This window comes from Alosa sapidissima, chromosome 4 (assembly GCF_018492685.1).
Source record: "Alosa sapidissima isolate fAloSap1 chromosome 4, fAloSap1.pri, whole genome shotgun sequence".
Lineage (NCBI taxonomy): Eukaryota > Metazoa > Chordata > Actinopteri > Clupeiformes > Clupeidae > Alosa > Alosa sapidissima.
Genome location: NC_055960.1, coordinates 38,760,854 through 38,777,879, shown reverse-complemented (window position 1 = coordinate 38,777,879; position 17,026 = coordinate 38,760,854). Strand labels below are relative to the sequence as shown.

General features: G+C 47.6%; 1 protein-coding gene across 3 annotated transcripts in view; it reads left to right on the top strand.

Moving 5' to 3' along the window:
- Positions 1 to 9,320, top strand: part of plekhg5a (pleckstrin homology domain containing, family G (with RhoGef domain) member 5a) — a 36,174-nt gene extending 26,854 nt beyond the window's left edge. For all 3 annotated transcript variants that reach the window (XM_042089893.1, XM_042089891.1, XM_042089894.1), the window contains 4 exons: positions 78 to 326; positions 2,740 to 2,873; positions 3,075 to 4,019; positions 8,906 to 9,320. In XM_042089893.1, coding sequence (XP_041945827.1) covers positions 78 to 326; positions 2,740 to 2,873; positions 3,075 to 4,019; positions 8,906 to 8,915 — 1,338 coding nt within the window. In that variant the 3' untranslated portion in view covers positions 8,916 to 9,320. The remainder of the gene's footprint in view (positions 1 to 77; positions 327 to 2,739; positions 2,874 to 3,074; positions 4,020 to 8,905) is intronic.
- Positions 9,321 to 17,026: the final 7,706 nt, after the last annotated feature.

Here is a 17,026-nt window from a genome sequence, read left to right as displayed (position 1 = left end):
CATCCCTCTCTCTCTCTCTCTCTCTCTCTCTCCCTCTCTCTCTCTCTCTCTCTCTCTCTCTCTCTCTGGGCGTTCAGGTGGACGTGTACTGTTTCCTGTTTACTGACCTGTTGCTGATCACTAAGCCGGTGAAGCGTGTGGAGCGCGTGCGTGTGATTCGCCAGCCGCTGCTGCTGCACCAGGTGGTGTGTCGTGAGCTGAAGGATGCCGGAGCCTTCCTCCTCCTCTACCTCAACCAGCTCCAGCACGTCACAGCCGCCTACAGCTTCCAGGCCAACAGCGCCACCCAGGGGAGAAGCTGGGTAGAGGCCATCACCAATGTACAGGTGACCAGCTCTCACACACACACACACACACACACATACTGTACACATACTGGCCAGCAGCCAGACCAATGGATACCTTGTCTTAGCTGAATTACTGAAGCTAAGCAGGTGTGGGCCTGGTTAGTACTTGGATGGGAGACCTCCTTGGAAAACTAGGTTGCTGCTGGAAGTGGTGTTGGTGGGTGGCCAGTAGGTGGCACTCTTCCCTCTGGCCAAAAAAAAAGATCAATCCCAATGCCCCAGTGCAGTGACGGGGACACTGTACTGTAGGAGATGCCGTCCTTCGGATGAGACGTTAAACCGAGGTCCTGACTCACTGTGGTCATTAAAGATCCCATGGCACTTATCGCAAAGAGTAGGCGGTTCCCCGGTGTCCTGGCTAAATTCCCAATCTGCCTCATTCAACCTGCCCCCCTAATCATCCCCCACTGTAATTGGCTCATTCACTCCCTCACTCTCCACCTCAAGCTGGTGTGTGGTGAGTGTTCTGGTGCATAATGGCTGCCGTGCATCACCCAGGTGGGTGCTACACATTGGTGGTGGTTACTAGTGAGGTCCCCCCATCCATGTGTTGTAAAGCGACACTTACGCACACCTATACTCACACGCACACACACACACACACACACCTATACACACACACACACACACAAACACAGACACACACACACACACACAGACACACACACACACACAGACCACACACACCTACACACACACACACAGACCACAGAGTTAGGAACAGCATTATTCATACCTCTGGCAAATATTGATTTAACGCCAATACGTTGGTTATCTCTTGACCAATACGTTGGTTATCTCTTGACCAATACGTTGGTTATCTCTTGACCAATACGTTTGTTCTGACTGAAAATGACAAAAAGATGTTTTATGAAAAATACTGTGTGCTAAATTATTCATACTCTTTTTAAATAATCAATGGAAACATCTTTATTTGCCATCACAGCTCTCAAAATGGTTCGTATAATACGTGCCCCAGCCTCTCCAGGTCTGTGTGATCGTAGACCTTTTTAGCACCTTTTTAGCAGCAATCCGGGTTTTGAGGCAGGAGCGATTCTTTGCCAACACTCTGGCCTTGCCAAGCTCAATGTGTTCATGTATTAAGTATAAGTATATATACTCTTTTGATCCCGTGAGGGAAATTTGGTCTCTGCATTTAACCCAATCCGTGAATTAGTGAAACACACAGTGAGGTGAAGCACACACTAATCCCGGCACAGTGAGCTGCCTGCAACAACAGTGGCGCTCGGGGAGCAGTGAGGGGTTAGGTGCCTTGCTCAAGTGCACTTCAGCCGCGGCCCACTGGTCACAACTGTCGGTGAACCGGCAACCCTCCGGTTACAAGTCCAGAGTGCTAACCAGTGGGCCACGGCTGCCCCTAATTTATTATATTGGACAGTTCATTCTGATTGGGTCATGCAGGTAGTCTACCTATTTTCTTTGTGATTGCCTCTATTACATTGTAACACTACAATCTTACATACCCTACCATATAGTATAGTAGTCATTATATATAGTACTCATAGCCTACCATATAGTAGTCATTATATATAGTACTCACTACCATATAGTAGTCATTATATATAGTACTAATAGCCTACCATAAGTAACTGTTAAAAACAGCACTCACCGACGCACTTATTCTTACTGTACTCTAATGTTTTTTTTAAACTGTCCTAAAATTGTGAGAATTGTTCTAAAACTTACTGTTTACCATGTTGTTAGTCGCTTTGGTTAAAAAGCGTCAGCCAAATGTAATGTAATGTAATGTAATGTAGTATACTCATTATATATAGTACTCATAGCCTACCATATAGTAGTCATTATATATAGTACTCATACCCTACCATATAGTAGTCATTATATATAGTACTCACTACCATATAGTAGTCATTATATATAGTACTCATAGCCTACCATATAGTAGTCATTATATGTAGTACTCATAGCCTACCATATAGTAGTCTACACATTATAAATGTGATGAAAATCAAGCAATCCACATTCCAATCACACATGCTGTTACTGACTGCTGACAGTTGTGCTCTGTAGGCTGCAGTGTTCTAGAGGCTACTCACAAGAGCTAGAGGAACGGAGAGCTAGTGAGTGGATCATTGGGGGGGGGGGGGGGTCCAGTTGTAAGAGGTCGTGTGGATCATTGGGGGGGGGGGGGGTCCAGTTGTAAGAGGTCGTGTGGATCATTGGGGGGGGGGGGGTCCAGTTGTAAGAGGTCGTGTGGTCATTGGGGGGGGGGGGGGTGACACTTTGGTCAAGAAGTGTTTGCTTAATGTAATGTAATAATAATAACAAACACACACATATACCGGCACATACGCACACAAGAGTACACACACACACACACTCGTTGATAGCATTGGAATTGTGTTTTCAGAAGCAGCTGCAGCGCCTGCGCTCTGAGGAGTGTGAGCGGGGGGGTCAGCGGAGAGAGGAGGAGGAGGAGGAGGAAGAGGAGAGCAGCATGAGCACCTCCAGCTCACCCTCACTGCAGCACAAGGACACACTCAGGTACACACACACACACACACACACACACCTCCAGCTCACCCTCACTGCAGCACAAGGACACACTCAGGTACACACACACACACACACACACACACACACCTCCAGCTCACCCTCACTGCAGCACAAGGACACACTCAGGTACACACACACACACACGCACCTGTCCAGACTGACTTGTTCCTTCCTCTTTCTATTCCTCAGCCAATCAGATGGCTCGACCGAAACCCTCGCCGTGGTTGCAATGGACGAGGCAGAGGATGTGGACATGGCCTCCTCGTCGCTCTCGGAGACGGAGCGGGCGGGGCCTGAGAAGGCGCGGCTGCACTCTGATTTGTCGAGCCCCAGGGGGGAGGGGCCAGCCGCGGGCGGGTCTCAGGAGGAGGCAGACCCTGAAAGCCGCTCGCTATCGATGGACAGCGCCTACGGAACCCTCTCCCCCCAATCCCTGACCACACTAGAGCTGAGGGCGGGGCTGGAGGCGGGGCATGAGGCGGGGCATAGCGAGGGGGAGGACACAGAGGCGGAGTATGATGAGGAGGAGGTGTTTGAAGAGGAGGAGGAGGAGGTTGATGACGAAGACGCCACCGCCTGGAATGGTTCGCAGGTGACCGTTAATGAGACGGCCTTCCTGGACGACGAGCGAGACGGCGGCGCGGGAGAGCGAGAGCGCCCCCCGGTGGCTGACCACACCCTTGCGGCGGGAACGACCTTGTCGCTGCGCCGCTGGTCCCCCGTGCTGGCCTCTCACCCCGCCCACCGCTCGCGCTCCGAGGACGACCTCCTGCAGCGATCGGACCGTAACCGCGGAAACCACCACACTAGACCCTCCCGCTTCTGCAGGCCCGCCTCCCAGAGCGTGGAGCTCCTCCTCTCGGGGGAGGAGTCAGGGCTGAGGGGCGTGTCTGACGCGTTGGCCGGCCCCCTGCTGCGTGCTCAGGTGCGGCACGTGTCCCGCACACTCAGCTGCCCCAGCGGGCCGCCACAGGACGAGCCGGACGAGCGGGAGGAGCGAAGCACGGCGCCACCTGCTGGACGGGAGGGGATGTGCGGCCTGACGCCAGCCCAGCAGCAGAAGAAGAAGCTGACGCGCTCACAGCTGCAGCGGCTCAGAACCAGCATGGTGCTCAACTCCACTCTCACTGCCTCGTAAGTACACACACACACACACACCAGACTGAACAGCGTTATCAGCAGGAACAGCAGCCAGACTATCAGAGGAGACTCCAAACCTCTGCTGACTGAAACTTCCCTCACATCAAAACACACACACACACACACACACACACACACACACACACACACATACTCTCATTGTTCTTAAACAAGCCAGAGAGCAACAGTTATTTGTCCTAGAAGTGGAGAGGTCATACTGGTTGGTGTGTGGGGCCCGCTGGAGACTGTAGAGGACAGAGACCGGACACTAGAGTGTGGACACTAGAGTGGGTGTTTAGAGTGGACACTAGAGTGGACGCTAGAGTGGGTATTTAGAGTGGACACTAGAGTGGGTATTTAGAGTGGACACTAGAGTGGGTATTTAGAGTGGGTATTTAGAGTGGACACTAGAGTGGGTATTTAGAGTGGGTGTTTAGAGTGGACACTAGAGTGGGTATTTAGAGTGGACACTAGAGTGGGTATTTAGAGTGGGTATTTAGAGTGGACACTAGAGTGGGTATTTAGAGTGGGTATTTAGAGTGGACACTAGAGTGGGTATTTAGAGTGGGTGTTTAGAGTGGACACTAGAGTGGGTATTTAGAGTGGACACTAGAGTGGGTATTTAGAGTGGATATTTAGAGTGGGTATTTAGAGTGGACACTAGAGTGGGTGTTTAGAGTGGACACTAGAGTGGGTATTTAGAGTGGATATTTAGAGTGGGTATTTAGAGTGGACACTAGAGTGGGTGTTTAGAGTGGACACTAGAGTGGGTATTTAGAGTGGACACTAGAGTGGGTATTTAGAGTGGACACTAGAGTGGGTATTTAGAGTGGGTATTTAGAGTGGACACTAGAGTGGGTATTTAGAGTGGACACTAGAGTGGGTATTTAGAGTGGATATTTAGAGTGGGTATTTAGAGTGGACACTAGAGTGGGTATTTAGAGTGGACACTAGAGTGGGTATTTAGAGTGGGTGTTTAGAGTGGACACTAGAGTGGGTATTTAGAGTGGACACTAGAGTGGGTATTTAGAGTGGGTATTTAGAGTGGACACTAGAGTGGGTATTTAGAGTGGACACTAGAGTGGGTATTTAGAGTGGATATTTAGAGTGGACACTAGAGTGGGTATTTAGAGTGGACACTAGAGTGGGTATTTAGAGTGGGTATTTAGAGTGGATATTTAGAGTGGGTATTTAGAGTGGATATTTAGAGTGGATATTTAGAGTGGACACTAGAGTGGGTATTTAGAGTGGACACTAGAGTGGGTATTTAGAGTGGATATTTAGAGTGGGTATTTAGAGTGGATATTTAGAGTGGGTAGGTGAGTGAGTGAGTGAATGAGTGAGGGAGTGAGTGAGTGAGTATGTGTGAGTAAGTGAGTGAGTGAGTGAGTGAGTGTGTGTGTGTGTGAGTGAGTGAGTGTGTGTGTGAGTGTGTCCACACTAGGAGTTGGTTCTGGTTGGTTCTAGGTGAAGCTCTAATCATCTTTAACCATCAGGAGTGCTGCAGAGCCCAGGTCTACATGTCTTATGTAACATGACATTAGAAGCCTCACCGTCTCTCCGTGTGTGTGTGTGTGTGTGTGTGTGTGTGTGTGTGTGTGGGAAACTGGCATTTCAACATCCAGCCTTTTGTTTCAGATTCCTATCTCCTCATCTACTGCACCTCCCTCTGTTAGTCAAGCCTTTGTGTTCGTTTTGGGCAGAGGCACTGTTTTGGTGTGTGGTTTTGGAAGTGTGTGTGTGTTTTGGGAGTGTTTGTGTGCATGCTTTGGGAGTCTTTTAGGGAAAGTGTGTGTGTGTGTGCATGCATTTTGGGAGTTTGGTGCATGATGTGTGTGTGTGTGTGTTCTTTGGGAGGTCTTTAGGGAAAGTGTGTGAGTTCGGCACATTGTATGCGGGATGGCAGGTTTCCTGTGTTGTTCATCAGACTCTAACTTTAGACAGACAGCAGACAGCAGGGCGGGGGGTGGAGGGGGGCAGGCGGCCGGACAACACTCACCTCCCTTGGGCTTCGCTGGGCTGGACTGGAATATGTTGTGTTGTGTTGTGTTGTGATGTGATGTGATGTGATGTGATGTGATGTGATGTGTTGTGTTGTGTTGTGTTGTGTTGTGTTGTGTTGTGTTGTCTTTTGTTGTGTTGTGATGTGATGTGATGTGATGTGATGTGATGTGATGTGATGTGATGTGATGTGTTGTGTTGTGTTGTGATGTGATATGATGTGATGTGATGTGCTGTGTTGTGTTGTGTTGTGCTGTGCTGTGATGGCTCTGCTGATGTATTGTGTTGTGCTGTTTTGTATTGTGTGTGTGTTTGTGTGTGTGTGCGTGTGTGTGTGTGCGTGTGTGTCCATCCTCTGTTTTAATGTTGTGTGCTGTTCCTACTGGTGTGTGTGCACTGACGTGGGAGGTGTAGAACTCTCTAAAGCTCTCTGACGTTCTTATGTTCTGTCTCTGGGAGGTGTACAACTCTCTAAAGCTCTCTGACGTTCTTATGTTCTGTCTCTGGGAGGTGTAGAACTCTCTAAAGCTCTCTGACGTTCTTATGTTCTGTCTCTGGGAGGTGTAGAACTCTCTAAAGCTCTCTGACGTTCTTATGTTCTGTCTCTGGGAGGTGTAGAACTCTCTAAAGCTCTCTGACGTTCTTATGTTCTGTCTCTGGGAGGTGTAGAACTTTCTGAAGCTCTCTGACATTCTTGTGTTCTAATGTTGTTCCTCTTAAGCCTATTTTATGCCTCTGTGTTGAATCGACAGCGTACCCCCACAGACCCCTCTGCGTCGCCACAAACCTCCTCACACACACACACACACACACACACACACACACACACACAGACCCCTCTGCGTCGCCGCAAACCTCCTCACACACACACACACACACACACAGACCCCTCTGTGTCGCCACGAACCTCCTCACACACACACACACACACACACACACACACACACACACAGACCCTTCTGCGTCGCCGCGAACCTCCTCACACACACACACACACACACACACACACAGACCCCTCTGCATCGCCGCAAACCTCCTCTCACACACACACACACACACACACACACAGACCCCTCTGCGTCGCCGCAAACCTCCTCACACACACACACACACACACACACAGACCCCTCTGCGTCGCCGCAAAACCTCCTCACACACACACACACACACACAGACCCCTCTGAGTCGCCACGAACCTTCCTTACACACACACACACACACACACACACACACACACACACACAGACCCCTCTGCGTCGCCGCAAACCACCTCACACACACACACACACAGACCCCTCTGCGTCGCCGCAAACCTCCTCTCACACACACACACACACACACACACACACACACACAGCACAGACCCCTCTGCGTCGCCGCAAACCTCCTCTCACACACACACACACACACACACAGACCCCTCTGCGTCGCCGCAAACCTCCTCACACACACACACACACACACACACACAGACCCCTCTGCGTCGCCGCAAACCACCTCACACACACACACACACAGACCCCTCTGCGTCGCCGCAAACCTCCTCACACACACACACACACACACACACACACACACACAGACCCCTCTGCGTCGCCGCAAACCTCCTCTCACACACACACACACACACACAGACCCCTCTGCGTCGCCGCAAACCTCCTCTCACACACACACACACACACACAGACCCCTCTGCGTCGCCGCAAACCTCCTCACACACACACGCACACACACTCTCCAACCCCTCCACCGTAGCTCGACGTGCACCTCCAAAAAACTGTAACTTTGCGTCGAGACGACGCAGACCGCAAGGACTGTGATTGGTCAGCTCCTCCTGTGTGTTGATAGTCGGTGTTTCAAGCAGCCTACTGTGGGGAGTTAGCAACATGCTAGTTCACTGACATAAGCTTTGCAAATAAACTCAGACTTATTCCACTGCTTGGTTGAATTTCCTATTGTCCTACGTAATTTAGAACGACCATTAAGAGTTGAGAAATTGTGTTGGAAGAAATTAGTTCTACAAACAAGACAGTTTTAGCGATTAAAACTTTTAAATTGTAACAGGAAATAACCACAACGCAAGTGGCAACAGTGGATTAAGCGGGATAATGGACTCCATGGTGGTCTGTTCACAGAAGTTAATGCACTTAATCCGCTTCGCGTCGGGGCCGTTTTACAACCTCAACCGTGCATTCATTTCTGTGAACAGACCACCATGTCATCCATTATCCCTTACATATTTTGGTTACAATGACGGGGTTATCCGTTCGTAAAGTGTCTATATGTCAGTAACGTTTTGAAATGAGCACTTCGCCAGCAAGCAGTACTTTGTGGGCAGTTGTGCTAAAGTTTGCTTGCTAACATAACTTAAACTGGCTGGCAGACACCTCACAAATAACCTCAGACTTATTTTCTGGTTACAGTAACTAGGCCAACAGATTATACTGTGTCTATTTCTCAATACTTTGTACAGCAAGCAAGAAGCAAGAAGAGGCCAAACAAATAAGATTAATATATTTTAGCACGACAGTCTATAGGGTTTGCCATTCTGAGTAGGCTACCGTTTCGGTCATACAGTCTGTGGTTTCCGTGGTGAGTGATGCAGACACAGGCGACACCGAGCGTTATGGCGGTGAAATGCACCACGATGCAAAGCAACCCGACGCAGAATCATAAAAGGGTCACGACGCCGTCAGAGTGCCGGCGTAGCTACGCCGTGGAGTTGACGCAGAAGCATGTTGAGGCCTTTATAGGGAGGTGTAGAACTCTCTGAAGCTCTCTGACGTTCTTATGTTCTTATACTGTTCCTCTTATAGGGAGGTGTAGAACTCTCTGAAGCTCTCTGACGTTCTTATGTTCTTATGTTGTTCTTCTTATAGGGAGGTGTAGAACTCTCCAGGCCCTGGACGAGGGACCTCCATGAGCTGGTCTTCTGGTGGAACTCTCGACAGACGCACCGTACAGTAGCATGGCAACAGTAGCATGGCAACAGCAGTGTGGACACCCGCATGAAGGACACGACCTCACCTCCAGAGGGCGACGTCACACATATCAGCCTGTGTGGATCTGAGAGAAAGACTTGCACACCCAAACTCATCAGGATTCACCCTACTGCCCCCAAACTCATCAGGATTCACCCTACTGCCCCCAAACTCATCAGAACTAGAACCTATTGCCCCCAAACTCATCAGAACTAGGGCTGTCACTTTACGTTCGAAAATCGATTGCACAATCGATTGGACCAACCAACACAAGTTTCGAAAACTAAAATAGGGAATCGATTTTAACCAAATATGTACACTATTAATTTTAAACGAATTAAACAAATAAAAAATCTAGATGTAACAAAACTCACAAACAAGCAGAAGAATTCCGAAATGCAGTAAGCATTGCGAAAGCTAAAAAGAAAATTCCCACCAATTTTACGCACCGGAAACAGCTGTTTCAATCGGCTGCTGTGCTGCTGGTGTTTTGCCAAAAAATTGAGGACAATGCGATCAACCTGTGCGACATGAGAGAGACGAGTGATAGGCCCTAATAACTTGTGGAGTTCGATATGGAAGCACTTCGGGGTTTGGGTATATCAAACTATGGAGAAGGACAAAGCGGTATGCAAACTGTGCCGTCGTGAGTTCGTAGGCAAAATTTGTTTGACATTTCTAATTGTAAACGCAGCCACGTTGAAGCCTGCAGTAATGTTTTCACTGATGTTATGACAGTCCACTCTGCTTATTGTTTTTCGAGAATGTTGCACTCCTGTTTGTCATTGTGCACGAAACTTCACGCCAAGAAATCATCAGAAATATTGCTGGCTTGTGTGTCTTCAAGTTACGTTCGTCCTAATGCCTGTTAGTTGTTCGTGGATTGGCCTACATTTGGCGTTGAAAATTAAACGTCTTTAGACATGAAAAATCGATTTTACAATCGATTCAATGAACAATTATGTCTCAAGAATCGAACAGGATTTTTCCACAAAAGTGACAGCCCTAATCAGAACTACAACCTACTGCACCCAAACTCATCAGGCTTCACCCTACTGCCCCCAAACTCATCAGAACTAGAACCTACGGCCCCCAAACTCATCAGGACTAGAACCTAATGCCCCAAACTCTTCAGGACTAGAACCTAATGCCCCCAAACTCATCAGGACTAGAACTGTGTTTTGCTCTGTCGTGGACCCCAACACTCTACAACATTACACTCCAAACTCCAACAGAAATGTAACACTACAAACAAAGTTTGGATAACACTAACCTAAGGGAATCATCAATATGTCATAGTGTTGTGATGTGTAACACAGGTTCACCACTAGATGAAGCCTAGAAGCTTAAAAAAATGAATAATACCATAAACAGGAAATGGGATTGCAACGTGGCGTGCCATAAACAGGAAATGGGATTGCAACGTGGCGTGTCAACGTGGCACTCCAACTCCATCACTTACCAGCTGATGTCCACGTCTTTTAGGGTTCAGGGCTTCAACCAGCTGATGTCCACGTCTTTTAGGGTTCAGGGCCTCGACCAGCTGATGTCCACGTCTTTTAGGGTTCAGGGCCTCGACCAGCTGATGTTTATGTGTTTGAGGTTTAGGGCTTCGACCTGAGGGAGGATTTGGGGATTTAGCCAAACAGCTTGTCCTGACTGCATGTGAGGATCAGACTGGGGTCCACTCATAGCGTCCACTCGCTGTCCACTCTCCATTAAATATGCCGTTCTATTGCGTCTGATTTCAAAACGTTGCGCTGCACAGCACTGTGTTGCATCGCGTCCAGTTAGGACATTCCAATTGAAAACAAATGAACTGAACAAACCCAAATCCAACAGTACTAGAACATTACAAACCCAAACCCAACAGTACTAGAACACTAGAGCATTACACACCCAAATCCAACACTACTAGAACACTACACACCCAAACCCAACAGAACTAGAACACTACACACCCAAACCCAACAGTACTAGAACATTACAAACCCAACAGTACTAGAACATTACACACCCAAACCAACAGTACTAGAACATTACAAAAACCAGCAGTACTAAAACATTACAAAACCCAACAGTACTAGAACATTACAAACCCAAACCCAACAGTACTAGAACACTACACACCCAAACCTGACAGTACTAGAACATTACAAACACAAACCCAACAGTACTAGAACACTACACACCCAAATCCAACAGTACTAGAACATTACAAACCCAACAGTACTAGAACACTACACACCCAAATCCAACAGTACTAGAACATTACAAACCCAACAGTACTAGAACACTACACACCCAAACCAACAGTACTAGAACTCCTGGTGTAACCAGCCATTCCGATGTGCGCACAAACTGAGCAGTGCTTAGACTCCACCTAATGTCGTTACTGACGGTCAGAGTGAGTAGTGACAGCAGAAAGGCGACTCTGAAGGCAGCAGCAGGGAACTGTGGGAAAACCGCAGGGGATTGTGGGAAAACCACAGGGGACTGTGGGAAAACAGCAGGGGCTTATGGGAAGTCTGGGGGCCATCAGTAGGGTTCTGCTTAAGGTTTCCTCCTCAGGAGGCTCGCTTGCAGAAGGGCTCTATCTCCAGGCTTACTCATAGTGGCCTTTTTCCTCCTCAGAAGTTCTTCACCAAATGGTTTCCTGAAGGGCTCTATCTCCAGGCTTACTCATAGTGGCCTTTTTCCTCCTCAGAAGTTCTTCACCAAATGGTTCCCTGAAGGGCTCTATCTCCAGGCTTACTCATAGTGGCCTTTTTCCTCCTCTGAAGTTCTTCACCAAATGGTTCCCTGAAGGGCTATACACAAGCACCTTCCATCTAAAGTCTTCCAGAGAGCCAGTGTCTGTGGTGCTGTGAGGGTTCTATCTAAAGTCTTCCAGAGAGCCAGTGTCTGTGGTGCTGTGAGGTTTTTTTTTGTTAATGTTGAGATCTGCTGCCACTTGCTGGCCAACTGATGAAGTGTCTCATTTTAAAAGCATTTCCTTGTGCTTGAACTAATCCTGACTGACCATGTTGACCTGGACTTGCAGAGGCTAATGTCCAGGGACGTTTAGGTTTTGCGATGAGACTCACGACAAGTCACAGGTCTTGTGTACTTTACATGTCTTATTTAATATTCTGCTAAATGCATGCAGGCTTGGACAGACATGGGATAAAATAAGCCAAAGCTTCATTAGTTAACAGTCTTGGACCACATAATATACCAAAGTCACAGCTATCAAAAGCCTTGCATGCATTTGCGCTTTGTCGAATTGTACTGTAAATATAATATTTATTAAGCTAGCTTTGTTTTATATATTTTATAACGTTAGACTTTTAACGGTAATTTTGGACTTGCTGTTTGTGTCTTAGTGGGATTGAAGTTTAGCCCACTATGCTTCAGCACTAAAAGGGCTTCAACTTGATTCTGTTAATCATGCACACGATCATCCTGATTGGACAGCAGATCTGTCCATTATCCACATATGCTCTTGTGATTGGACGGCAGATCTGTCCATTATCCACATATGCTCTTGTGATTGGACGGCAGATCTGTCCATTATCCACATATGCTCTTGTGATTGGAAAGGCAGAGCTAAACTCAGATTTGTTTGTTGTTTACCAAACACACTCAATAAAAAGACAGAATGGAAGTGTTATTGTTAGTGTTTATTTATTTGATTTCCATGGTGACAGGTTGAGCGTTGGTGGTCATGTTCTTGTTCCAGTTCCAGTTCTCGAGGATTGGAGAAGGACCGTCAGTAGCTTTAAATAAATCACATCCAAGCTGTTTATGTTTTAAAGAGATCACATCAAGCCAGGATGCATCACACCAAGCAAAACTGTGTAAAATCTATAATCTGGGGTACATTTACTGTCTCCGAGAACTTTTTGTTATTTTCAAAAAAATAAATCTTTGTTAAGTCAATTTTGAACAATAATGCAAATTATGAAAACCCCTTGAGCCCTCGACTGTCCTGCAAAAATATTAATGGCGGAGGGGTCGGAGCTCACTTATCTAACTCTAGGGGAGACTTATCTAACTCTAGGGGACAGTAAATAACCCGATTTCATAAAACAGTGCCGTGTTCCTTTAAATCCAATAGAACAGCTCTGGACGTTATAGATAGATAGATAGATAGATGGATACTTTATTGATCCCCAGGGGAAATTCAAGGTCTCAGTAGCATACAGACAACACACACACATTCATTAACAGCAGAAAAAGTAATTCAAAGTATATAATATAAAAAACACAACTAAGCAATAAGGACAGTAGAAGATAAAGAATATACTAAATATACTAAAATACAAGTTATACTAACTAACACTTAATCTAAATCAATTCTAAAAACAGTATCCACGTAGTGGGTGATTAATTAATCAAGAGGCGCTTGCGCAGGGACTGAGTCTGTGATTCTCTGTGTATAGTAAGGTAAGGTAAGGTGCTCTGTGTGAATGAGTGTCATGGTGATAGTGCAAATGAGTAAGTCCAACAGTGCAACAGTGCAAGAATAAAGTCTATATATAACTATATTAAGAAAAGGTATAAGTGTGGCCACAGTTCGGCTGTGGCATGGAGGGAGGGGTTATGCATATGTGCTAATGTGCTAATATAGCACGCAAACAGTGAGGCAGAGAGACAGCGGTAAAAAGTGGCTAGTGGACAGACAGTATCCAAACATGGAGGGGGTGAAGAGGCAGACAGACTATGCAGAGAAGTCTATCTCTCCTCTTCCCTTAAGTGAAGCATTGAGCAGTTCAATGGCCCTGGGGACAAATGACTTCCTCAGTCTGTCTGTTGTGCAAGGCAGTGAGCAAAGTCTCCAGCTGATCAGGCTCTTCTGCTTAACAATAGTGCTGTGGAGTGGGTGACACTCATTGTCCAAGATGTTGATCAGTCTGTTCAGGGTCCTTTTGTCAGATATTGAAGTGATGCACTCCAGTTCAGCTCCCACTACAGAGCCAGCTTTCCTTACCAGCCTGTCAATTTGCCACGCATCCTTCTTCTTTGTGCTTCTTCTCCAGCATACTACTGCATAGAAGAGGATGCTGGAAACAACAGACTGGTAGAACATCCTGAGGAGCTTGCTGCACACATTGAAGGACCGCAGCCTCCTCAGGAAGTACAGCCTGCTCTGCCCTTTCTTGTAGAGTGCGTCAGTGTTGGCTGACCAGTCCAGTTTATTGTCCAGGTGGAGACCCAGATACTTGTAGGTGCTTACCACCTCCACATTGACCCCATCAATGGAGACTGGTAGCAGAGTGGGCTTAGACCTGCGGAAATCCACACCCATCTCCTTGGTCTTTGAAGTGTTGAGTTGAAGATGATTGAGTTTGCACTATTGCACAAAGTCCTCCACCAGGCTCCTGTACTCCTCCTGCCCGTTCCTGATACACCCCACAATTGCAGTATCGTCAGAAAACTTCTGCATGTGGCATGACTCAGTGTTGTAGCAGAAGTCAGATGTGTACAGGGTGAACAGGACTGGAGAGAGCACAGTTCTCGGTGGCGCTCCGGTGCTACTGATCACAGTGTCAGAGAGACAGTTCTTCAGTCTGACGAACTGTGGCCGCTCGGTCAGGTAATCTGTAATCCAGGTTACCAGGTGAGCGTCCACACCCATCTGCAAGAGCTTGTCTCCCAGTCTGAGGGGTTGGATGGTGTTAAAAGCACTTGAGAAATCAAAGAACATGATTCTCACAGCACTTTTCCCCTTGTCTAGGTGAGAATGTGTCCTGTGTAGAAGATAAGTGATGGCATCATCCACACCCACTTTATCCTGGTATGCAAACTGTAACGGGTCTAGTGCATGGCGTACCTGGGGTCTGTGATGATGTGATGATGCGACAGGTCTGTAGTCATTAAGCTCACCAGGGTGTGGCTTCTTAGGGACAGGGGTGAGACATGATGTCTTCCACAGTGTTGGGACTTGTCCAAGGCGAATACTCAAATTGAAGATGTGCTTCAGTGGCTCCCCCAGTTCAGCAGCACAGGCCTTGAGTAGCCTTATTTGTGTGCAGTTTCTTTTGATGATGGGGGGTGTAAGTGGAGGGGAGGGGGAGGGGTGCATCTGGCATCTCTGTGTCTGATGGCTGTTGACTGAGGTTGTTGTCACCTCACTGTTCGTGATCGCCATGTGGGGGAGGGGTGCAATATCCAGTGATGGTGGGGTACGATAGCCTGTGATGATGGAGGTGAGTGTTGCACTGGTATTGAGGGGGGTGGGGGCTGGGGGATGACCGCCTCCTTGATGTCCCTGTCAAGGCTGCCAGAGTCTTGGACACCTCAACAGGCACAGGCAAGGAGGCGTCAGGCGGGGGCAGGGCGTGAGGTGGTGGTGGCTTAGGTCGTTGGGTGTCACCGGGATGCAGAGCTGGAGAGACTGGGAGGCTGGGAGGTGGGGGTAGGGCAGGCACGCAAACAAGAGCAGTGTCTGAGTCAGCCGGGGGTGGTGGACAGACCACTCCCATTGGAGCTGGAGCAGGGCAGTCAAACCTGTTGTAGAAGTGGTTCAACTGGTTCGCCCTGTCCAGGTCCCCCTCCACAGAGCTGCTGCTCTTCTTCAGGCCAGTGATAATCTTCATGCCGTTCCATGACTCCTTCATGTTGTTTTCCTGCAACTTCTGTTCCACCTTCCTTCTGTAGTCCTCCTTAGCCTTCTTCAGCTTGACTTTGAGCTCCCCTTGCACGCGCCTCAGCTCTGCCATGTCCCCCTCTCTGAACGCCATCTTTTTCCTGTTAAGAAGGGTCTTGACATTTCTGGTTATCCAAGGCTTGTTGTTGGCAAAGCAGCATACAGTTCTGGTGGGAACAACAATGTCCATACAGAAGTTCAGGTAGTCAGTTGTGCACTGTGTGACCTCCTCTAAGTCCTGTCTATTCTGTAACACACTCCAGTCAGTGCACTCGAAGCAGTCATGTTTTGGTCCATCCAACACCGCCAGGTAACGATGTGCAAATTGACATTATCGAGTATTTAAATTACACTTGCAATCATGCATTGAAACTCCATACATTTACTAAATCCAGGAGGTGTGCGGGAGAAGCCCCTGGCTGCAGCAGAGCAAGTGTCAAATGATCACTAGTGGGTAGGGTTGGGTATAGTTTGAATTTGAACGATTCCGATTCCAATTCCGATTTCTTATTTCGATTCCGGTTCCTAACGATTCTCGATTCCGATTTTTTTAAGAGGCAGGGTCAAAAAAAGTTTAGGATATTTTAAATGAGCTAGCTAACCAACGGTCTTTCTCAGGGTATCTGCACATTTTCCAAGTGCAAATTTAAAGACTTTTAAGACCTTTTCAAGACATCTAAATGAAACTTAAGACTATACCACGGCAAAAAGATATATATGACTGTTTATGCGATAGTGTTTTTCCCTACTAATTTTAACATCCACCCCATTTTGGATGTCTTCAGAAGTTACCAAATATATTTTGGCGAAAGAAAAATAATTGTGTGTGAATTACCTTCAAAGCTATAAATGGCCAATTTTAGGGTCTGGGCTGCTTGCTTTTGAAGCTGGCTGTACATATTTGGTTTTGCTTACTGCTGAGGCTGACTGTTCTTCACCTGTGTCTGTAGTAGCCTAGGCCAGTGTTTCTTAACTGGTGGGTCGGGACCCAAAAGTGGGTCGCGGAACCGTTCAGGGTGGGTCGCGGAGCTTGTGTGCCCCCCCACCCCCCCGCGCATATAATTTAAATGCTACCTTATCAGATCTGATATCAGACCTTTCAGATCTAATGGGTCAAAATGGGACAGAAACCCAGTGTGTGGCGTGCAGTGTATGAGTGTGTGTGCGTGTCAAAACTAACGGCCTCCAGGCACTTTGCGTGTCTCACTCTGTAGCTCGCTGTATCCGTTGGCTTGAACGGCTAAATATATATATGGGCCGCAACTTCATGGACATGTGAAATTGTGGGTCCCAAAGCCAGACCAGTTAAGAACCCCTGCTCTAGAACATTCACAGAACCACTGAAAACACACCATAGAACTCTTTAGAACATCCCATAGAACTCTTCA